The following is a 23,916-nucleotide window of genomic DNA, read 5'->3' as shown; positions in this document are numbered from 1 at the left end:
CTTCACCCTCACTCTATGTTTTTCATTAGGTCTTAGCTTTAACTGTCTTCTATACTCTACAGCATAATCTGCCACTGCTTTCCTGAACTGATCTGCCCCTTCAAAGACCATTCCAAGCTCAAAAATTGACACTTCACTATCTTCATCATACCTAACCTTTTTGCTTCTCCTTCTAGCAGGTATGTCTACTCCCCTAACAGCATCCACATCTAGTTGTTCATCACTATCATCACTCCAACAGTCAGAGCTATCAATGTAATCTTCATCTCCACCCAATTTTCCAGCATATTTGTCAGTTTTGTTCTTTCCAATATCCTCAAAACCTCTATCTATACCACCAGCTTCTCCAACTGGTATTTCTTCAAATTCAGCAGCCTTTTTTCTCTGTTTTTTGTTTCTTCTTTCTTCTCTAAATGCTCTCAGCTCCTCATCAATATCTGAACCATCTTCTGAAGGTATATCTAAATCTGAATCACTACTCAAGAAATCAGATGCATCTTCTCCACCTAGGTTATCATCCACTTCCTCTCCACCTAGGCTAACATGCTCACCCTCACCACCCTCACCAGTAAGGTTAACAGCTTCACCCTCACCACCCTCACCACTAAGGTTACAAGCCTCACCTTCTTCACCTAAGTTAACAGCCTCACCATCTTCACCATTAGTTAGATATCCTATAGTTACCTCAGTGTCAAGTAAGGGTTTATCTAATACATGACAGACATATACTTCAAAAGTGTCCTCATGTTTTAAGTCTTTAATAAGGTGTAGTAAATGTTGGTCAGTTGTAATTAGGATCCATTTTTTATTCGATAAGTCTTTCACATAAAAGCCTCCAACAGTTTCATACCCTAATTCTTTAGTATAATACAATAGTTCCAAAATGGAAAAGTGGTCCTTGATGATATACCTTAGTGCAGACACACAGTTTCCAACATAAGTAGGGACAGCCGATAACTCAGATAAGATTCCACCATGGTAAATCTTCGTAAATATGATTTCCTCCATGGTCAATTGTTAGCAGCCCTCTACAAAATATCAAGCAAACCCTAGATTTAACGGAATATACTCATACAAACAACTAAAAAACAAAGCTTTAAATCATACTTTTGGGTAATAGTAAAGAATAGACAGAATATTCGCAAAACCCTACATTTTTACAAAACCACAGCTTTATGAAATTCATATAAGAAAGCATGTAAAGAAACAAAAATCAAACTTACAGGAGGATAGATCGTAACACGAAGAAGAGGAATCAAACAAAAATCGAACAAGGAACTGGAATGAATCGCGAGATGGAGAGCTTGAAATCAAAAGAAGTGTGAAGTTAGAGAGAAAGAGATATGTTCTGTGAAAGTTAACGATTTGGGAATTTTCCCAAATTTAGGCATTAACAAATACACGTGGGATACACGTGGGAATTTTTAAATGGTCATTCAATACACGTCAGATACACGTGGGGCGGTTAACTACACGCGCCACATAATTAATGAAAGTGATTAAAAAATGGTTTTACGGTTCAAATCTGGGGTGGTTAAGGTGTTCAATAGGTAGTACGTCTAGTTGAGGTGTCTAAGTGAATAATCGGGACAAGTTTGAGTGGCCGCATATGACTTTGGCCTCCGATAAAATTGGAACGATACAGAGAAGATTAGCATGGCCCCTGCGCAAGGATGACACGCACAAATCGAGAAATGGTCCAATTTTTTTTTCTCACAAAATCCATAACTTTTTTCTGCTGTCTTTCACAAAATCCATAATTTTTTGGTTTATTATGGACAAATATGACACGTACAAATTGAGAATTGGTCCAAAAAAAATTTTTCTGCTTTCTTTCACAAAATCCATAATTTTTTGGTTTCTTATGGACAAATATGACAGGTACAAATTGAGAATTGGTCCAAAAAAATTTCTCACAAAATTCATAACTTTTTTTTTGGTTTCTGATGGGTATGTATATGAAAATTAAAATTAGAATTTGAAGTTTATATTTTCGAAATAGTTTTTTGAATTAATCAAGTTTCAATCAATAATTTATATATATATATATATATATATACCCTAAAAATTGGTAAGGATATTTTTGAGAGTGACGTGAGTTTTAAGAGAAAAATGTTTTCCGTACCTTAAAACTAACAACACATCGTGCGTGTATATATATATACTAGTGAGGAAGAGCTCGTGCCCTGCAAGGGTCCAATGTTTATTTATAAATTAACGTTAATCCATATTAATTAACTTTAAATAAGTTGTATGTATTTATAGGGCAGTAAACGTTCTGTAAAATGAATATTTAATAAATATTATTACTTTTAATGATTCTAAAGTAATTTTGATTAAATAATTTTTAATTTTTTTATTAAAATAAATTATAAATATTTGTGATAGAAGTAAATCATCTCGCTCTTCTTTTTATCTATAGATATAGAATCTTATGTGAGTGGACATTATCCTCTATTTTTCTTTAAAAAAAAATTGAAGTACAATATTAAAAATTATACACTTTATATTCTTCACTTAAAACTTAATCTAACATATTTGAAAATCACTGTTCATTCATATAAAATTTGGGTAATTTTTCTTGTAATTATGCAAGTTCTGTCAAAATTTTTATATGGTTGCATTACTACACTAATTTTTAAATTAGATCTCTATGTATAGTTTGTCTTTTAACCAAGCGTCCTTTGAGTATGAATTTAGTTATTTTGAGGTATTAATAAAAATATATTTTAATTTAAGTTTTTAAAATTTTATTAGTACAAAAATAATTTTTTCTCTAATTTTAAATATTATTTAAGTATATATCATAAATTACTCATTCTTAAAAAATTAGAATAATTTAAAGGAATAATACACAAGTACCCCCTTAACCTATGTCCGAAATCTTAGAGACACACTTATACTATATTAAGAACCTATTATCCCCCTAAACTTATTTTATTAATAATTTTTTACCCCTTTTCAGCCTCCGTGACACTATCTTGTGGGCCTAACGCTGATTGACTTTTTTTTTCAAGCTAGTGCCACGAAGGCCGAAAAGTGGTAGAAAATTACTTATAAATTAAGTTCAGGGGGGTAATAGGACTTTAGTATAGTATAAGTGTGTCTATGAAATTTCAGGCATAGGTTGAGGGGGTACTTGTGCGTTTTTCCTTAAAGAGTTGATTTCTAACTTCACAACAATAAAAACAATTGAGAAAGCAACGTTATTACTATATACAATAAAACAATTATCGTAATGTGATATTCTAAATGTTAAAAGTATTTATTAAAAAATAATTTTTGACTCCGCAACAATAAAAACAATTAAGAAAGTAACTTTTGTTATATTCTAAATTAGAGAAAATGGTCTAATAACCCCAAATCTTACCAAATTCTCAACTACACACTTATACTTTATATGGATCCTATTAACCCCCTGAACATTTTAAAAATAGAATATATACGAGTCCGGAGATTAAAGAGTGAAAAATTTTAACAAAATTTCCAAAACGATATATAAAAATATATTTTACCAAAACGATAAAATCGCTGAGGAAACAGCTATTTTATCCGCCGAAAATTTTGAAAATCGCTGCTATAACAGTGATTTGTACATTTGCATGTATGTATTTCCTTTTGCCTTCTTTATTTTCTTCTCATTTTAGTTTTAAATTTGCTTTATTCATAAATATATGCATCACTACATACATTTTTTTAGACTAAAGACAAAACTATTCACTTCCGAAAACATTAATTTTTTTTTATAAGAAACAATACCTCGAAAATAGAATAATTCATCTATAAATATATTATATACAAATATAGGTATCACTACTCAGATTCAAAAAAATATCTAAGAAAAACAATACATCCATCTCCAAGAAATTATACGTACTCCACTAGAACCAACTCTCATGAATCTACATATAGTCAATAGTCTCGTTCCAAATAAGTGAAACTAAAGAGGAGGAAAAATTAGTTTGTGATTATTCGTCTTTCAGAAAACACGCAGATTTTTGAGATACGTAAAACTAGAAAAATACACTAAAAAAATATATTCATCGATCACACACTACGGCAAATGAAGGAAGCACGTTTAGTCCAATCAATAACATCCCAAAATCGAACTTTTTTGCATCCATAAGGAGATTTAGAAGCATATGCTCCTTTTTCGTTCTTTTGCAGCATATCCCACAAAATTTGAGCATCTTTATATTCACATTTTCTCACATCACGGTACAGCTTTACATGTCCTATAAAATAAAAGTTCCAAGAGCAATTATTCAAGACGTTTACATCACGAGTTCAATTTCTATGTATCCATAGTACTTAAATAAATTTATATTATATTAATCAAGTCACGTAAAATAAAACTATAAGCAATTATCTATAATAATTTTATGAGTGGGTTTAGGAAATATTACATGTATGCAAATTTTACTTCTACTTTTGAGGGGTAGAAAGTCTGTTTCGATAGACCCTCAACTCACTAGAGAAGTTGTTCAAAGAGAGTTGGGTTTTGCAAGAAAAATATGATAGCAAAATATTATATTGAGTAGATGATGTTGGAAGAGAGCCTCACATAATTGATAAAGTTGATATCAGGTGATCAGGAAATGAATTAATGAGAACGTAACTAACCAGTTTTACGAATGTGAATACGTGTAGAAGCTCTACTCCATGCTTTGCGCATAGGATCCATCATCTTCTTCCACAACTCCATCAACAATTTAACCAAAAAAGAATTTCCTTTTCTCTAATTTGTTTTTGTGCAACTCTTTCTTCTCTCAAGAAGAGAGATATGGAAAGGAATATTATTTGTAGGAAATAAAAAATAATTTGTTGGTTATTTAAGGTTTTTATTGTCATCATAAACGAGAATAGTTAGGGAAAAAATGAAAGGAGAATACTCTACACTTCTACGATATTTCTAGAATTATTTTTTCTATAATTATTTATTTCTTAAAATTCAAACAGTATCACATGAATTGAAACAAATTGAACCAATAATTGTAGTCCGTGTTTGAGACATAAAGAATGCGGCAATACCGGCTTCTAGATACTTTATTTCACCACGTGGCACCATACTCTACTCATTGTATTGACTGACCTACGTGTTTGTATTATGTCACTTGTTGTTTTAATAATGGTGCGATTAAGTCAGAATTTAGAATTCACAAAAATTTCAATTTGAATTAAAGAAATTACAATTATTCATTTCAATTTTTAAAATTAATAGGGAAAAGGGTCTGATATACCCCTCAACTTTGTCATTTAGAGCTGATATACCCCTTGTTATGAAAGTGGCTCATACGAGGGGTATATCAGCTTCAAATGACAAAGTTGAGGGGTATATCTGATTTGATCAATTTAAATATTTTAATATTTTCAATTTTCAGCTTTTATGTTGAGTTGGTGCTTCTTCTTGCAAAAAATGAACATTCAAATCAAGTATTCGTATTAAATTGCTTTATTAGTTTCTCTGGACAATCACGGTACTTTGAAAAAAATGAAAATTCTGGACCTATGAATGATGAAAATCACCATTTTTTTGTTCAATAATATGATCAATAATACAAGAAGGATGAGTCTATGTATAGAACATTCATAACCAATACACAAAATTAACAAATAAAAATCAATCTGATATTCAAAAACTTTTTTTTTGTATAACTGTTTTTCCCCACATAATCAAGGAGTAAAAAAGTATAGACTAATCAGTAGTAGGACATTGTTGATCACTCATCACCACTATGTTCGTTGAACATTCCAACTTACAAAATGATCATCTAAACACCTTTAATATTTATGTGTCACTATCGCTTTGGTTGTCGATGAAACACATCAGGGTGAGTTGGAGTGCTTATTTACCGGTTGAGGCCAAAAATCTTTACCTCACAAGTTGAGATGTGTATCCATCACGACCTTCTCAGACCCCAGTTATGAACAGACTAGATATATTGTTGTTGTAATATATATCAAACCTCCCCAAGCAGTTTGTTAGAACAAATGAACAAGAATGATAAAAATACAAAGAATTCAAAAATAAAATTTGCTTGGCTTAGAGGCACATTAATACATTTCTTGAACATAGTTGGAGTCTCTCCCATGAGAAATCGGAAGAATAAATAACAATTTTATCTTCGGAATTCAACTAAGCCACAACACAAGTAGTATTCAAGAATGTTGCTCTTCTATTCTTGAATTGGTGATTTCACCTTTTGATTAATGTCTCACAAGTGTTTTTTCAAGGGAAAGTAGTTTTGTTTGAATGCTTGTCTTTTTCAATCAAACGAAATTCAATTTATAGGATAAAAGTTTTATAAGAAAAAACTTATATTAAATTGTATTTATTATAGGTTCATGAATTAAAAGAAAAACTTATTTTTCAAAAAACCCATAACAAGAATTTTTTTAAAAAAAGTTTCTTGCAAAAAGTTTATAACGTAGAATTAAAACAAATGAATGTTACAACTCACATTCATGTAATTTGTTATTTCAAAACTTTTTCAACTGATGAATTGTCAAAATTAATTGAAACACTAACTCTTACATTTCCCTACTTGTTTCAAGAAATTTTATCTTTCAGAAATTCAAAAAATATTTTAAGACGTTAATCTAGCAACATGCATCAATAATGGTGCCTTTTGGACTTGAACCATTAGCTAGTGAAGGTTTTCTAAATCATTGACTACTTAGTGAACAAATCTCGAACTAAGTGGTTCATTTAATGAAGTTAGAAAATACTCCACGCATATCACTATGTTCCAGCGAAAATCGAAATCCTTTGACACCTTACGGCCATGTGTCATGAATCCTTTTAGCCAAGTGCTTTTAGATTTCCCTGTTAAAATCTTATTGAAGCGGCCTCCACTTCGCACTTAGTGCGGTGAAGTCATCAAGAGTAACTTTGCATACTCCGACCAAATAGTCTATGAACTTCATTAAGAGAAATTAATCTCATCCTCCTTTACAACAAATTATCGATAAATCTATCAAAAGTATTCCAACATACTCCAATCGAAATTGATTTATAGACTTATTAAGAGAATATAGTCTCACCCTTCTCTTCAGCAGGAATATCGAAAAAATTTATCTAAAATTTTCTTACTAACTCCAACCGAGATCGGTTAAATATATTAAGAGAATAGAATCTCAATCATGCACATCTACTTATTTTATTTTATTTATGAGAATTTTATTGATTTGCTTCACACTTGTAACTTTACTTGTTTTTTCCCTTTGAACCCAAGATTACATCATTAGGTAGGGTTACCATAAAGTACAATTAATTTACAATAGGATTTATTCCCATCCTGTTACAAGTTTTCACCACTAACTCTTTGCCTAACCATTTAGACAAAGATCCGCTAAATTAAATCTGGGCTTCACATATTGAAGCGATATCACACGTTCCTCTAATAATCTCCTCACATGATTATGTTTGAGACGAACTTGTCTCGACTTGCCATTGTAGCAATCACTTGAAGCCCAAAATGTAGCAGCTTGGTTATCACAATAGATAGTTAAAGGTGGTACTGACTTACTCCACAAAGGACTATCTATCAACATAGATCGCGACCAATCAACTTCCTCTCCGACAGAAGACGTAGCTATAAATTCTTGTTCCATGGTTGAATGAGTAATACATGTTTGATTCTTTGATTTCCAAGAGATCGATGCTCCAGCCAAAGTGAAAATCCAAGCAGTAATAGATTTACAATCATTCGGATCAGAATTCCAAGTAGCATCGCTATAACCTTCGAGAACAGCTGGAAATGTAAAATAATGTAGGCCAACATTTATCATACCCTTCAGGTATCTTAAAACACGAATTATGACATTCCAATGTTTAACTCCGGGATTACTAGTAAATTTCTCAAAGTTCCTACTGCGTAACTAATATTCGGCCTGGTACAAGGCATGACATACATAAGACTCCCAACAATCTGAGAATATGTCAGCTGATCGAGAACATCACTAGAGTTTCGCATTAGTTTGATGTGAGGATCAAATGGTGTAGGAGCAGATTTGTCGTCAAAGTGACCAAACCTCTTTAGAGCTTTCTCAATATAACTTGATTGAGTAAGAGTTAAGCCATTCGCTGATTTTATAATTTTGATGCCCAAAACTACATCAGCTTCTCCAAGATCTTTAATTTTAAATCGAGAAGCTAGAAACAATTTTGTTTTTGACTATTTCAATATCAGTTTCAAAGATCAACATATCATCTACATAAAGACATATTATAACACCAGATGTGTTTTGAAATTTACTAAATATAAAAATATCATCACCATTGATTGAGTAGTCATTAGAAATCATTACTCGTCTAAATTTCTCATTTCATTGTTTTGGAGCTTGTTTTAATCCATAAAGAGATTTAAAAAGCTTACAGACTTTGTGTTCTTGACCAGGTATGACAAACCTTCTAGTTGTTTCATGTACACTTCTTCATCTAGATCACCATTTAGAAATGCAGTCTTCACATCCATTTGATGTATTACCAGACTATGAATTGTGGCTAAAGCAATCAAGAGTCAAATATAAGTCATTCGAGCTACAGGTGCAAAGGTATCAAAATAATCAATATCTTTCAATTGAGTAAATCCTTTTGCTATCAAGCACGCTTTGTACTTATCTAAGGTACCATCAGATTTTAATTTCTTTCTAAAAGTCCATCTACAACCAATAGATTTACATCCAGGAGGGAGGTCTGATAAAATTCATGTATTGTTTCACATAATAGTGTGCATTTCATCTTTAATACCTTCACGCAAGAAAGGATCATCATGTGAAGCCATTGCTTCAACATAACTTTCAGGATCCTTTCAACTAAATAAACTTGAAAATTTGGTCCAAAGTCTCTTGGTTTGGCTGATCTTGCACTATGTCTTGGTTGACTTTCTTCCAAAGGTTCAACTATTTTCTTTTAAGAGAAGATATAGAAGAACTATATGCTCAAAAAAGTTAGCATGCAACGATTCAATAATTGTGTCAGGGCTTGGAGTCTCAAGATTCATAAATCTATAACCCTTACTGGTTTGTAAATAACCAATAAATACACAATTTACTCCTCTATATCCAATCTTAGTCAATTGTTGATGTGGTAATCTAACATGAGCCAAGCAACCCCATACTTTAAAGTAATTTATATTTGGATTTCGATTCTTCCAAATATCATATGGAGATGAATCATGTTTCTTGGAAGGAATTCGATTTTAAAATATGACATACAGAAAATAAAGCTTCGATCCACAAATTTCCAGTGATACCAGATCAATAAAGCATAGAGTTAATCATTTCAATGAGAGTTATATTTTTTCTTTCTGCTACACCATTTTATTGTGGTGTATAAGACATAGTCAATTGTTTCTCAATGCCTTCTTTTTCACAAAAATCAATAAAATCTGATTTTAAATATTCTCCACCTCTATCAGATCTAATTGATTTATTCTTCAAACTCAATTTATTTTCAACTTCTGCTTTATATGTTTTAAAAGTCTCAAATGCCTCATCTTTTGTTTTTAATGGAAAGACATGTATACCTTGAGTAATCGTCAATGAAAGTGATAAAATATATCTTTCTATGACGTGATAAACAATCCATCTCACAAATATCAGTGTGGATTAACTTCAAAAGTGTGGATATCCTTTCAACAAACTTAAAAGGTTTCTTTGTTATTTTACATTTACTACAAGTAATACACTTAACAACATGATCTTTTCCACAGGCTTTAATTAATTCATTTTTCATCATAAGTTGAATGGATCTAAAATTCACATGACCAAGACGTTCATGCCATAAATCTAAAGACTTCACATGCAGAAATATTTTTATTTTCAATATTGAGTTTGAACATGCAATTTATAGCATATCCTTTTCCAGCAAATATGCCTTGTTTAGATAAAATAAATTTATCTTCCTCAAAAATAATTTTAAAGTCATTCTTTGAAAGAAACGTACATGACACCAAGTTCTTTTGAATATCAGGAACATGCAATACGTCTATCAATGTGACAATTTTTTTGGAAGTGAATTTCAGTTCAATAGTTCCTTTTTCCACAACCTTAGTAGAGGATGAGTTTTCTATATGCAAAACTTTATCTCCCCGCATTAATTCATAGGTCGTGAAAGAATTTCGATTACCTGATATATGACGAGTTGAACCAGTGTCTATCCACCATTCTACTTGATCTCCCGCTACAAATGCTTTTGTGACCATTGCCACCAGTTCATTTTTTGTATTGTTATTTGCCTCTTATTTCTTCTTTTCAGCTTTAAGAATTTTACAATCACGTGCATAGTGACCAATTTTATGACAATGATAACATTCTGTTGACTTAGAATTAGAATTAGTATGCTTGAAATTTTTACTCTTATTTTGCCTTCAAAAATTTATTATTGGCAGGTTCCTTTATTTTTTCTTCAACAACATGAACTTTCATGATGGTCTCTTTCAAGAGGTTATTGTCACGGTATCGTGTCTCTTGTTCAATTTGCAAATGGTGCAATAATTGTTCAAGAGTCAAATCTTCCTTCTTGTGCAAGAGTTTACTTCTGTACTCCTTCAAAGATGGAGGATGTTTTGAGACAATAGCACCAACATGAAAGTTTTCATCAAGAGCAATTTCAGATATAGCAATTTTATTAGCTATAAGTTGAAATTCTTGTACTTGTTCAGTGATTGACTTCTCATCACCCATTTTGAACTCCATATAATTTGAAATAAAAAATTTCATTGAACTCGCTTCTTCTGCTAAATGGATAGCTTTAAGAGTATCCCAAATCTCCTTAGGAAATTTGCACTTAATATAATATTGATCATAATATTTATTGGACATTCCTGCAAGAATATAATTCTTGCATAGCTGATCATCATCTTGCCATTTGGCAATTTATTTTTTAATTAAAATAGCCTCGTTCGTTGCTACGTCAGAACTAGGAGCCTCAGGACAAGGATTTTCAAGAACATATGCCTACTTTAATCGTCTTAAAAAGAATTCTATCTTTCCACGCCATCTAGGAAAGTCTTTGCCATCAAATATTTCAAAATTAGAATCAGGCAAATTTGAAACATTGTTTGTTATTGATGTGGATGCCATAGAGACAACTATCTTCAAATTGTTAGAACAAATGAACAAGAATGATAAAAATACAAGGAATTCAAAAATAAAACTTGCTTGGCTTAGAGGCACGTTAATACGTTTTTGAAGATAGTTCCACGAGCAATCGGAAGAATAAATAACAACTCTATCTTCGGAATTCAGCTAAGCCACAAAATATGTAGCGTTCAAGAATGTTGCTCTTCTATTCTTGAATTGGTGATTTCACCCTTTGATTAATGTCTCACAAGTGTTTTTTCAAGGGAAAGTAGTTTTGTTTGAATGCTTGTCTTTTTCAACCAAAAGAAACTCAATTTATAGGATAAAAGTTTTGTAAGAAAAAGACTATAATTAAATTATATTTATTATAGCTTCATGAATTAAAAGAAAAACTTATTTTTCAAAAAATCCATAATGTAGAATTTAAAAAAAAAAATCTTGCAAAAAGTTTATAACGTATAATTAAAACAAATGAATATTACAACTCACATTCATATATTTTGTTATTTCAAAACTTTTTCAACGGATGAATTATTTCAAAATTAATTGAAACACTAACTCTTACAAGTCAAACTATAGTTTACAGGGAGCAAATAATCTACAATCCATGCAGTCTTTGACAACAGGAACTAGTGGTCTATCACATGTGGCAACAGTGACAAGTAATCACTCAGAATCTGCAACCGAGTCGAGCAGCCAAGCAGCAAGACTATAGCTAAATACGAATTTATTTTTTTAATTATAATTTTATACATCTTTTATTTTTGCGTGAGAGATTTTTAACTGTCACGTAAATTAAAAAAATACACAAAATTACAAAAAAGAATAAGTTAAGGGGTAATAGAATTTTATATAGTTAAAGTGTGTATCAAAAATTAATCATAATCTAGAAACACTTGTATATTTTTCCTGTTATTTTAGTAAATTGATTTTAATAATGAGTTACTTAAATAAAAAATTGTGTGAATCCACTTCTACTTACTATGAACGTTGTAGTTAGTTAGTTGATGGAGAATATTTAGAGCTAGAATTCAGATCACATAGCGCCTGTGTGAGGGCTTGAGGCCACTGAAATTTCTTTGCACTTTCCCCTTTTGTTTTGTTTTTTACCTTCCTTTTGTTTTGTTCTTTTTTAGTTTTTCTTGCTGTTTCTTTTAGACTTCAATTTAGCATGCTTTTATCTTGGGCCAACTTTGGGCCTCATTTTATTGTGTATAACAACACAAAAGTTATATTTATGTGTTATAACTATAGTTTACATAATTGTACTTCATCGCAAATTTCACTATACATATATACAAAAGGTTGTAGCTGTTTCGATATATATATATATAGAGAGAGAGAGAGAAAAGAAACAATTTTATAATTAATGTTTGTATAAAGTGAGAAAGAGAGAAAGACAAAAGAAAACTGGGTAGAGAAAGATCGTATTTGTATAATCATAAGAGTATACGACAAAAATAAATGCATTTGTATTTGTATATACAATTTTCTCTCGCTTTATACAAACACAAAAACAAGTATATATTTGTGTTTATATAAAGTTAGAGAGACAACTGAGAGTGGCGAGCGAGATCGGGAGAGTGGTGAGCGAGATCTAGGAGGAGGACGAGAGGGGAACGAAAATATACGTAAATATATAATTTTCTGTCGCTTTATACAAACACAAACACATTTTATACATTTGTGTTTGTATAAAAGTGAGAGGTGGGCGAGACTGCCAAAGTGGCGAGTGAGATTCTACCAGGGAGAGAGGCGTAAATAACAACAGTTTTCTATGGGGTACAATTAAATCATATTATATTATTAACATTTAATTTGAATTAATAGTTTGCTATTATATACAATCTTTCCTTTAATTTATCCACATTCATAGTCTTAAGCGTCAATTACACTATCTTCTATTTTTTTAAATCATAAAAATTTCTTACAATTTATGAATTTCGGATACATCACTTAAACATACATTTAGATACACAGAGAAGACATGTATCTCGAGAGTGAAATGATGTATCAAGGGAATATGACATTAGATACATAGATGAGAGATATATCAGAGAGGGGAAAAATATATTCGAGAGGGTAGAAGTGTATCAGAGAGACGAGAAATGTATCTAAGAGGAGAATGTAGATGTATCAGCGAGAAAAGATAATGTATCCGAGAGGATTTTTTTTTAAAATAATAGAAATTTTTAGAGATTATAGCAAAATAAAATATGTATTTAATTATTAATTTTTCCTTTATCTAGTTGAATAAAATGACCAACCAACCTTTAGTTTTTAAAAAATAAAATAAAATAAGACAAAACTTACTTGAAATTTTTAAATAAAATTTTAAAAAGCTGTCGAAATCCACATTTTTATTTTGTACAAATCTAATTCTAGTTGTGTTGTGGGTTCACTCTGATTTCTTTCATTTTATTTAATTAAAAGATCAATCAAGATTGCTTAACAACTCAATCACAATCACACCAACTAAAAATATGACACTTCTATAATAAAAAAATAATGTAGTATAAAAACTTATATAATTTCGATTGAAATGTTAAATAATATTTGTTCACTTTATCAAATTACTAAATAACTTATTTATTATGTCTATTTTTTAAAATCACATAATTATTCACAATTATTATAATTTCTGTCATCTCTGTTTTTTAGATAAATACTTATATGAGCATTTTATATGAGTAAACCCACATTATATCATGTCTATTTTATTCTTATTATTAAATACTATTTTTTTTAAATATTTAATTTATTTATATTTAATAAAAATAATTTAATAAAATTATTTATTATTTTTTAATTTTTATATCAAATCAAACAGAAGGTGAACGTGATACTTATTAAAGTCCAATCAAGTAGCTTAACAACTAAAATCCCATAGACAGATGTCACCCACACCAGCAATATATAAGGTAGAATTAGAGAAAAAAAGATTGTGCTAAAATTTTATAATACTTCTTTATCTATCAATGGAGTTTCCTTTTGGCCACCACGGCCACCACCACCACCACCACCGTCGCGACGACGACGACGACCGTCGAGAAGAATTTCCACCTCCCGGCCACCGACCACCATACGATGAACCACCTCCTCCTCAAGTTGGCCATGTCTTTCATACTTGTCATGTAGGTGGACCACCACCAATGGAACCTAATTATGACCGGCCTCACTATCCTCCGCCGCCGATGGATGATAATTATGGTCGGACTGAGTATCCGCCACCGATGGATGATATTTATGGTCGGACTAACTATCCGCCACCGCCAATGGAGGAGAACTATGGTGGATCTTACAATCGTCCTCCGCCGAGATCCGATTACTATGACGCCCCACCACCACCACCTACTTCCGGGTATCCCTCCGTTGAACACGTGTCTCATGAGAGTGAGAGTGGTGATCGGTATAATGATCGTCATCGTTTTCAACCTCATGTGCCTACAGCCTTCCATCATCAAACTTCAGATCCAGAGCTGATGGATAAACCTTCTTTTAGGGTTTATACTAAGGCTGATACTAATTACTCTCTCACCATCCGTGACGGAAAAGTTGTTCTTGCTTCTAATGATCCATCAGATCCATTTCAAGTAGGTTTTTTTTTTTTAAATTTTGTTGTTAACTGTGAATTTGTTGTAATGGATGGAATTTTCAACAGCACTGGTATAAAGATGAGAAGTTCAGTACTAAAGTGAAGGATGAAGAGGGATTTCCAAGCTTTGCTCTGGTTAATAAAGCTTCAGGACTGGCAGTGAAGCACTCTATTGGCGCCTCTCACCCTGTATGTTCAATTCTTGGTTAACCATAAGCTCTGAAAAATATTATTTGGTTTGATTTTTTGTGCTTCGTAGTTCGATGATATCCTCAATGATGCCTATATAATGTTAAACTTCACAAAGGAATGAACTTTGATAGCCAACCCATTGCTTTGTCCTAAAAAGGAGATTAGAGATTTCTACCTAATGCAAATGCTATGACTTATAATGTTTTGGGGTGTTTCAAGTAGTACCATGGTAGAGATGGAGGGCTTAATGGTGGAGTTGTAGTGGAAATGTGGTACCGTAAGTTTGTGAGACGGAAAGATAGTCAGTGTCCAGTCAATTATTTGTGCCCTGTATTGTGTAACATATCAAACTGTGCCTAATACTTCCATTTTTAGCTCCTAGGTCTATCCCTCGAGTGTTTAGTGGTATCCACTTTTGTATGAGATTTCCACTGTATCTGTGTATGCTTCAATATTCTCTATTTTTCTTGTGTGATTGTCCGGCGGCTTTTAGGGCGGGATATTTCTACATAATGCAAATGCTCTGACTTGCAATGCATGATGGGAATTTTTCACAGGCTGGCTAGAAAAAAACAGGAAAATAATCTTTTGCAATTTAATGTTGAGCATGAAGGGTCTTTTTAATTATTTGAGAGCTCAGTTGTGAGTTCTTTTAGAAGAAAAAAACATTCAAGTACGGATTGTTTGGACAGTATGGAGGGAGAGAAACCTTAGACATTTTGAGGGTAAGTGTAATTGAATATATAAACGGAAGGGTTCTTGTTTGGTGGTGAGACTCGAATTCAGGATCTTGCTTTCTCCGATAGACTGATACCCTGTTGAATTTTGTGATCATTTGTTTGAGCTATTAGAGAGAGCACACTTTCATTTACTTAATTATGCTGAGATCTAGAACTTGCACTTGCAGTTGACAGATAAAGATCATAAGCTATAAATTAAACAACTACCAGCACGCATCCATTATTAATTAATATTTTACTCTTTAAAGAGAAAAAATAAGATACTGTTGATTATGTGTGCATTACTTTTATCTGAAGGAAGATGTGGAGAAAAGGAAATGGCTTTATTGCCTGTATAGTTTTTGATATCTTTATAATATGTGCTCGGACATGAAGGAGATTCTTCTTGTAAGAATCCAATTCCCTCTTTTAGCAAGAGATCTAACTTATGCTTCATTTTGTTGGGGGTGTGAATAACTCATTGGACCCAGGTTACTGACCCCCTCTAGATAGGGAAGGCCAGCCTTATTAAAAAAGATGGGTGATGGTAGATGCGCAGCTCATTCTGGGCTTAATTTTAGCAACTTGGGGTTGAAGTTGAGATATTTATCAGATGTGGTTGGTTGTGTAATTGGTAGTAGCTGGAACATGGTTTTAAGAGCAGTATAGAAGAAAAAAACTAATGCATTTTTGATTAGTTGAGATTTAAATGATTTAGACCTCCATTAAGTGGAATCAAACAGGGCCTTAATTGGTCCTGGATTTCATACTGAACTTAAATGTACCTTTGCACCATCTAGTTCTAGACTGATGATCAAGACAACTTGTAAATTGCCAAACAAAGCCGTGATTCTCTGCACAACCAATGGTAGCTTATTGGTTAAGAAGATTTTTAGCACTTGTTTATACACCCTGGTCACTTGAATTTGGCTTTAAGGAGGCACCATTATTTTGTTCATTCTTTTTTTTCTTTGCAGAAGCTGATGAGTATCATCCTTTATGTTAGGATTAGGAAGATTAATGCATAATATAATTTCTTGTGCCTACTACAAACTGACCTGGAATATGCAAAGGAATTTATTATGAATTCATAAAACATTCAAACCCCAAAAGAAGGAGCAATAGCACCTTCTTGATAGAACAAGAAAATGATTATTTCTCCTTTTTCTTCAAAGCCTCCTTAATACTAGACTGAGATTTTATCCATTTGTAGATATGAACCGATCCAGAAGATGCCGTAATCTCTATTGTTTACAGTATTACAAAACTAACCACTGCATAATGAGAGTATGTCTACGATGCAATGTAGGATCTCTTGCAAGTCCTCTGCTTGACCCCCTCCACTTTAGCCTATTGTGAGCCTTCATATCCTCTTGCCAAGATCTTCTAAGGTTCATACGCTTCCATGTGTTAAGTGGCCATCTCAGAATGTATCACTACCTGAAAAAAAATTGTCCCTGAACTTGTATCTTGGAACACGAAGAGAGTATGTATGAATAAACTGTCTTTTAAAATCAAGATTTGAAATGGTATAAATAAAACAAGATAGTGTCCATATACTTTCTTCACCCAACTTGCATACACTTTCTTATGCAAGTTGCGTTTTCTGCTTATTACAGGAGTATTTATGTCTTTTTTTTTCTTTATCAAAAAAGAAGACGTGATACTCCTAAAATAAGCACAAAATGCAACTTGCCTGGGCTAATGGGTTAAGTTCTGTAGAAACAAGAAAAGGGAAAATCGTATCATACATGTTAAGCTTAAGTTTTGAATCCATTAACTGCAGAAACCTTCATAGTTGATGGAAATTGGTGAAACATGGGCATTAGTGGCTCGAGTTTTTCCAAGTAGTATTGGCATCTTAAACCTTGTTCTTTGTGATAGGAATTGCTATTGCCTACAGATGGCATACACGTGCACATGCTATATGCAACTTCAAGTCTTGAACTAATATTTGCCTTCCTTGCCTCCATGCACACCTTTCTTTGCTGCATATGCATGAAAATAGATTTTACTATGCCCCAAGGGTAATGAACTCTGTTGTTCAGGGGTCCTGTCTTACTAATATTACATGGCTTCTCATAGGGAAGGAAGCATAGAAAGTTACATTTCTATTGAACTTCTTTTACAGGTGCAGCTCACCCCATACAATCCCGATGTTCTTGATGCATCAATCTTATGGACAGAGAGCAGGGATGTGGGTGATGGTTATCGAGCAGTTAGGATGGTCAATAACATTAACCTCAATCTAGATGCATGGAATGCTGATAAAGAGCATGGAGGTGTCCGCGATGGGACCACTGTTTGTCTTTGGGAATGGTGGAAAGGAGACAACAGGAACCAACACTGGAGGATCGTTCGCTTCTGTAAGTTTTGCAACTTTGCAGTGCAAAAATGATTGTTTTGATTGGTACCCCTAAAACCTACACTCTCCCATGTTGTTGGATATGAAATCATTTTTTCACGAAAATTACCTGTGTTTAGTAGTGTTAGGTTGTTTAAAATAGCTGAAAACACACCCCGTTAAGCGTTTAGACATTTTTGCATAAAATTTCTGCACTCCTATTTTATTTTGACACTTCTTCCATCAACATAGATGTCCCTCATAGAATTTGTTACTCAGTTACCTAGTGATTAAGTGCAGATCCAATTTTTGGTTGATGAGCTGTGTTACCGAAGTATATTTTAGGCTTAATACATGGACCACCTCTTATATGCCAACAAATTTCATTTAGACACTCAAATTAAGGCTTGTTCCGATTGAGTATTCAAACAGGCGATAAAGTGTTTCTATTAGACACTTTCAGTTCAAATTTACGACAAAAACTTTCCCAAACATTCCTTATGTATCAAGTAGATAAGTTAAACACTTAAAATGTCAACCTTCTTGATAATATGCATTTGTCTCAATAAGCCGTAAAACTTCACCCCTATGGCAATTGAGGCTGATGTGTGTCCTTAAAGGAGAGGAGATGACATATTTTATGTGGTTAACTTAAATCTATCTTCTATCATGCTTGAAACAATTTTTTCTTCTCTTCCATATTACTATATCTCTAGAGTTGACAAACGCTTCAGAACAAGCAGAATTCTTTTTGAGAATTGGTACTGTTTCAGAACAAGCACAATTCTTTTCCTACAAAATTGATCCTAAAGTGCTAATACGAACACTTTATTACAGGTGTTCAATTGGAACAAGTTTTAGTTTGAGTATTTAAATGAAATTGCTGGCAACTTTTAAGGGTTGTTGATGTATTTCCAAGCATTTGTAATAATTAATTTTTCGTCTAAACTAATTTAATTGCAGGATATGTTGGCTTGTGAATCATGGGTGGAGTTGGGCTGATGCTTGATATTTTTCTTTCATCATGTGGCTTGTTACCTATGTTGTACTGTATTGTATGTCCCTCCAAAACAGTAAGAAGTAACATTAAAATAAGAGGGGAAATGCTATGTATATTGTGGGAGATGTTGGCTACAGCATGTCTGTTCAACTTATATTTTTAAAAGCTTGTTTGATGAGTTGTGTTGACTTATTTTGAATGTCAAAATATATAACTTGCATACTCGAATTAAAACATATAATGTGCATTCAAATTATGTTGTTTGAATATATTTTGTATGTCACTTTATGTTCAGTGATACAATTGAAATACAAATAGCATACATTCAACATAAATACATAGTACTTCCTCTGTCTCAATTTATGTGACTTATTTTTCTTTTTAGTCATTCTCAAATGAATGACACATTTCTATATTAAGTAACAATTTTAACTATAAAATGTCTATTTAATTCTTAATGAAAGGATTCATAGTCACAATTTTCTATCACTCATTTTGGGTTACAAAATTTAGAAGTCTTCCTTTTTTTCATAAACTCCTTGTCGAGTCAAAGTACCTCACATAAAATGAGACGGAGGGAGTAACTAATTATTTATATAGATCTAGAAAAACTCATCGTTTTTTAGTTTTAATTTTAATGGTCAATCAAAATTAATTTAGCTCAAAAGATTAGTCAATCCCTCAAATTTGATCTACAAATTTTGAGTATCCAAATTTTAACACAATTTAGCTCGAAAGATAAGTCAAATTGTCTTATCGATAAATAAATAAGTATCATGTGAATTGGAGTAGAGTGTGATATACACTTAATAGCACGAAAAAGTAGCACGGGGTTGGTTGTACTCACCAACCTAAATATCCAATTTGATGTAGTAAAAGGATTTAAGTTATATACATTAATAGTGCTCTTTTTAATACCACTATTCTTTATCGTGTATAATTAAATTTATTAAGAAACATAGATATAGAACATAAAACTTACGATAAAGAAGGCGTACACAAGTAGTTGATATTTGTTTAAGAGTTATTCTTGACTTAATTCACACAAACATCGAAAAGTTAGTTAGTAAAACATAAGTAGCTACCTCAAAATAAGTCTTTGGACACCCGTATTTGTTTCTTCTCAAGTTCTATTGTGTGTTGTATAATATCTCTACGTACTTTTAATATTTTCTATTTTTTAGAATCTCACTTATAGGATTTATAGATAAAACAATTCTCTTTATACATGGCTTCCCTCTAGAAACAACAAGCACAATGCAAGTTACTAGACGAAGCCAAGCCAGAATTTGAAGTTTAAAGGGTGTATAATCTGCGTTCTAAACTAATGATTTGTACATATTCAATTAACTTTTAAAAAAGGACAAACACAATGTTTGAACCGAAGCTACTGGATTGAAGAGAATCCATAAGCTATATTCTAGCTCCGCCCTGAATCACAAACTTCTCCGGTGATTCGCAAGAAATACCAAAAAATTAAACAACAACAAAAAAAAAGAAAAAGAAAAAAAATATTACTTCAAAAGAAAATTAAAGGAGATAAAAAGCTATGGCCTTTATTAGTGGGAATTCAATTTTGTTAATATTGTTCATATGGTTAGCTTCATTAGTCCCACATTTACATGCCAGAATTGCTGAGTTTGATCCATATTTGGAAAAACAAGCTTTGGAAGCCCTCAACTCTTCACTTGAAGCATATACTAATAATCCTGAGGAAATAACTAATGCATTCAACAAAGAAGTTGGAAAGTAAGTGGTTTCTTGATTATTTTTTACTTTTTCTTCGTAAAGATTATGTTGCTCAGACTCTTCAAACATACTGTTGGGACATGTGTGTTGGATCTATCCCCCAAAATCTATTCATTTTAAAGGATTAGACAACATTTTATATTATGGACGGCCCGCAACAAAGAATGCAGACCTAACAAAAATAGGGTTCAATGGATGAAAGATGTATATAACTAATATTCCATCTGTTCTAATTTATGTTAAATGTTTGAATCTGCACGGAATTTAAGAAAAAAATGAAGATTTTTTGTTTAAAACATGTCTTATATGCTTGGTTATAAAACTTCTAAAACTTATGACCTTAAGTATGTCATAACATTTTTACCTGTGGTTATAAAACTTCTTATTAAGGGTAAACTGAAAAGTGTATAGTTCATATTTTTAATTTATTGTAGTCGTGATTTTCTAAACAAGATTAAAAAGAAAAGTGTATCACATAAAAGTGAAACATAGGGAATATCATTTAGTTCATGAGATTAAGTTTTTGTTATGTTAGCATGTTTATTTAGGTCCAATATTTGCTAGAAGTTTCTTTGGACTCGTTCGCGATTTATATGCCAGAAGAAACTATTTTTTTGTTTCGTAATATTGGATAGCAACAAGCTTAAATAGAGCGACATGGACAATGACATTTCATTATATGTATAGCCGACCTAACTTATTTGTTCACTCCTTTGGGATTGAGACATAGTTGTAGCTGTTTCTTTGATTTTACTTGCATAGCTTTAGGAATAATGACTTGAATTTTACTTGATGTATTATGCAGTGCATTGCTGAAGTATAAAAGCTTAAGGAGGCATCTTAAAGAAAAAGATAAATGCATGGCAACCAATCCAATTGATAGATGCTGGAGGTGTGACAAAAATTGGGCTGAAAACAGGATGGATTTGGAAGAGTGTGCTAGAGGATTTGGCCACAAGACGACCGGTGGTAAAAATGGCAAGTACTATGTTGTCACTGATGAATCAGATGATGACGTGCAGGAACCAAAACCAGGGACCCTTCGTCATGCTGTGATTCAAGAGGAGCCATTGTGGATCATCTTTGAGAAATCAATGGTGATCAAGTTGCAACAAGAACTTATGATCACGAGTGACAAGACAATCGATGGCAGGGGAGTCGCTGTTCACATAGCTTATGGTGCTGGATTAACGATCCAATTCGTGCATAATGTCATAATCCACAACATCAGGATTCAGAATATCATATCTACTAATGGTGGCATGATAAGAGATTCTGTTAACCATATTGGTCTAAGGACAGTAAGCGATGGCGATGGCATTTCCATTTTTGGTTCCAATCATATCTGGATTGATCATTGCACTTTGTCTGAATGTACAGATGGCCTCATTGATGCCATCATGGCTTCCACTGCTATCACCATTTCTAATTGCAAATTCAACTATCATAACGATGTATGTTACACTTTACTAGTTATTACCCTTTTAAAAAAACATATACTCACCATATAACAAATGATGATTCAGGTGATGCTTTTGGGGGCAACTGATGCCTTTCCTCAAGATGCAATAATGCAAGTCACAGTTGCATTCAATCGGTTCGGGGAGGGATTGATTCAGAGGATGCCAAGGTGCAGATGGGGATTCTTCCATGTTGTCAACAACGACTACACTCATTGGCAAATGTACGCGATTGGTGGCAGTGCTCATCCAACCATTATCAGTCAGGGTAATCGTTTCAAGGCTGCCGATAATCCTAATACGAAGCAGGTAAGCTTCACCATTTTTTTTTTTGGAAAATACAATAAATGATTATATCAGGTAGGTTCACAAGTACCTAGTGACATTAAATAATCAGTTTTGGTAATGAAATAGTCTTTATCCTACCACACTCTTCTCGTTTAAGTCTTTTGGATGGAATCAAATCTATCAGCCAGAGGCGGAGCTATGTAGAGCCAAGAGGGTTCAATTGGATTCCTCACTCCTTTCATCGAAAGGACAAATCGAGTTTATCATTTATATATTAGCTGTTGAATCCCCTTGCAAAAAGGTGCTTATAAATTAGTTTGATCAGCTTATATGCTTAGTCAAACACCCTCGTAGTAGCAAAAAGGGTTCAAAAGTTGCTTTACTGTGACAAATCTAATATTTTTTTAATCTCCTTTCATAAATTCCTGGCTCTGACACTGATCTACTCAAGACACTGTCCTCTCTATTAGATAACCGGTCTTAGCCAACAAAATAACATATTTTGCATAAATACCAACTATATGCACTATTGGTTTGTACTATGTGGATTGATAACATAACATGATGGAGCTAAATGCAGGTGACTAAGAGGGATTACGCAACAGAATCCGAGTGGAAGAAGTGGCAATGGGTATCAGAGGGCGATTCGTTCTTAAATGGAGCTTATTTTGTGGAGTCAGGGCCACAAGACAAGAAAAAACATGCATTGACAAAAAATCATAAGATCAAGTTCAAGCCTGGTTCACATGCAGGACGACTCACTCGCTTTGCTGGTGTGCTCAAGTGCAAACCTGGCAGACCTTGTTAGCTAACGATCCTCTTATGTGCATATAATTTGATGCATCAGTAAAAAGGAGATAAGTAGATTGAAGATATTTTGACTGTAGAAGAATGGAAAATAGGATAAGAAAGAAATGGTTCCCATAAGTTATGTTTTGTTTAAGTTTTAGTTTTAGTTTTCTTTCCTTGTGATAGAGTAAGTGTAGGTATTGTGGAAGTATGAATCGATTCCCGTGAAAAGAAAAAGAAGATGTAATTACATTGATTTCTAGAAATTTGAGTTCTCTGTTTGTATTCAGTGTAATCTGTATGTTTACAAGAGTGATATTTTTATTGTTGTTACAGAATGTATATACAACTCTTTCTTTATATTGTACAAAGATATAGATAGATAACATATATTTAGGATTTCCTCTTTATATTTTTCCTTATTTAGCTTCTCATATTATTGTATTATTACATGTTTATCTGTTGAATAAGAAACAAATTATTCTCTCCGATTCCTTGCACATTGTATCAGAGCATAACTGGAATTGTGAGACTTGAAGTGGTGGCTGAGCTAGCCTCACCACTAGTGGTTGTCGAAATTAGCCGCTGCCATATTTACGATTCATGTGACTTCACCACTGGTGGTCTGTTGGTGGTCTGTCTTACTGATTTGACATTGCCTTATGATTCCCAATTGATTTATGGTGATTTTC

The 23,916-nt window shown here is 32.7% G+C and overlaps 2 protein-coding genes and 1 non-coding gene across 3 annotated transcripts; all 3 read left to right on the top strand.

Moving 5' to 3' along the window:
* The first annotated feature begins 1,602 nt into the window (after positions 1-1,602).
* On the top strand, positions 1,603-1,709 carry LOC114075775. Its single transcript, XR_003576164.1, has one exon. It is a non-coding gene; the product is annotated as a U6 spliceosomal RNA (small nuclear RNA).
* A 12,308-nt stretch (positions 1,710-14,017) lies between these two features.
* Positions 14,018-19,172, top strand: LOC107007763 (ricin B-like lectin EULS3). The gene is made up of 4 exons (XM_015206527.2): positions 14,018-14,681; positions 14,750-14,872; positions 17,726-17,960; positions 18,902-19,172. Coding segments are annotated over exons 1-4 (975 nt in total). The 5' UTR covers positions 14,018-14,066; the 3' UTR covers positions 18,904-19,172.
* A 955-nt stretch (positions 19,173-20,127) lies between these two features.
* LOC107016254 (pectate lyase-like) lies at positions 20,128-23,614 on the top strand. Its single transcript, XM_015216745.2, has 4 exons — positions 20,128-20,687; positions 21,493-22,141; positions 22,214-22,456; positions 23,016-23,614. Exons 1-4 carry the CDS (start codon positions 20,488-20,490, stop codon positions 23,241-23,243), a joined length of 1,320 nt encoding a protein of 439 aa, XP_015072231.1. The 5' UTR covers positions 20,128-20,487; the 3' UTR covers positions 23,244-23,614.
* The last annotated feature ends 302 nt before the right edge of the window (positions 23,615-23,916 follow it).

This window comes from Solanum pennellii, chromosome 1 (genome assembly GCF_001406875.1).
Source record: "Solanum pennellii chromosome 1, SPENNV200".
In the NCBI taxonomy this organism is placed as follows: domain Eukaryota; kingdom Viridiplantae; phylum Streptophyta; class Magnoliopsida; order Solanales; family Solanaceae; genus Solanum; species Solanum pennellii.
Note: the sequence above shows the minus strand (reverse complement) of the source record. Positions and strands in the feature narration are given on the sequence as shown.

Bases quoted from the DNA above. Each gene is read 5' to 3' on its own strand.
- LOC107007763 (XM_015206527.2), top strand. From the start codon at position 14,067: ATGGAGTTTCCTTTTGGCCACCACGGCCACCACCACCACCACCACCGT. The intron at 14,682-14,749 runs GTAGGTTTTTTT...AATTTTCAACAG, and splicing joins ATCCATCAGATCCATTTCAA to CACTGGTATAAAGATGAGAA. The intron at 14,873-17,725 runs GTATGTTCAATT...CTTCTTTTACAG, and splicing joins CTATTGGCGCCTCTCACCCT to GTGCAGCTCACCCCATACAA.
- LOC107016254 (XM_015216745.2), top strand. From the start codon at position 20,488: ATGGCCTTTATTAGTGGGAATTCAATTTTGTTAATATTGTTCATATGG. The intron at 22,142-22,213 runs GTATGTTACACT...ATGATGATTCAG, and splicing joins AATTCAACTATCATAACGAT to GTGATGCTTTTGGGGGCAAC. The intron at 22,457-23,015 runs GTAAGCTTCACC...AGCTAAATGCAG, and splicing joins ATAATCCTAATACGAAGCAG to GTGACTAAGAGGGATTACGC.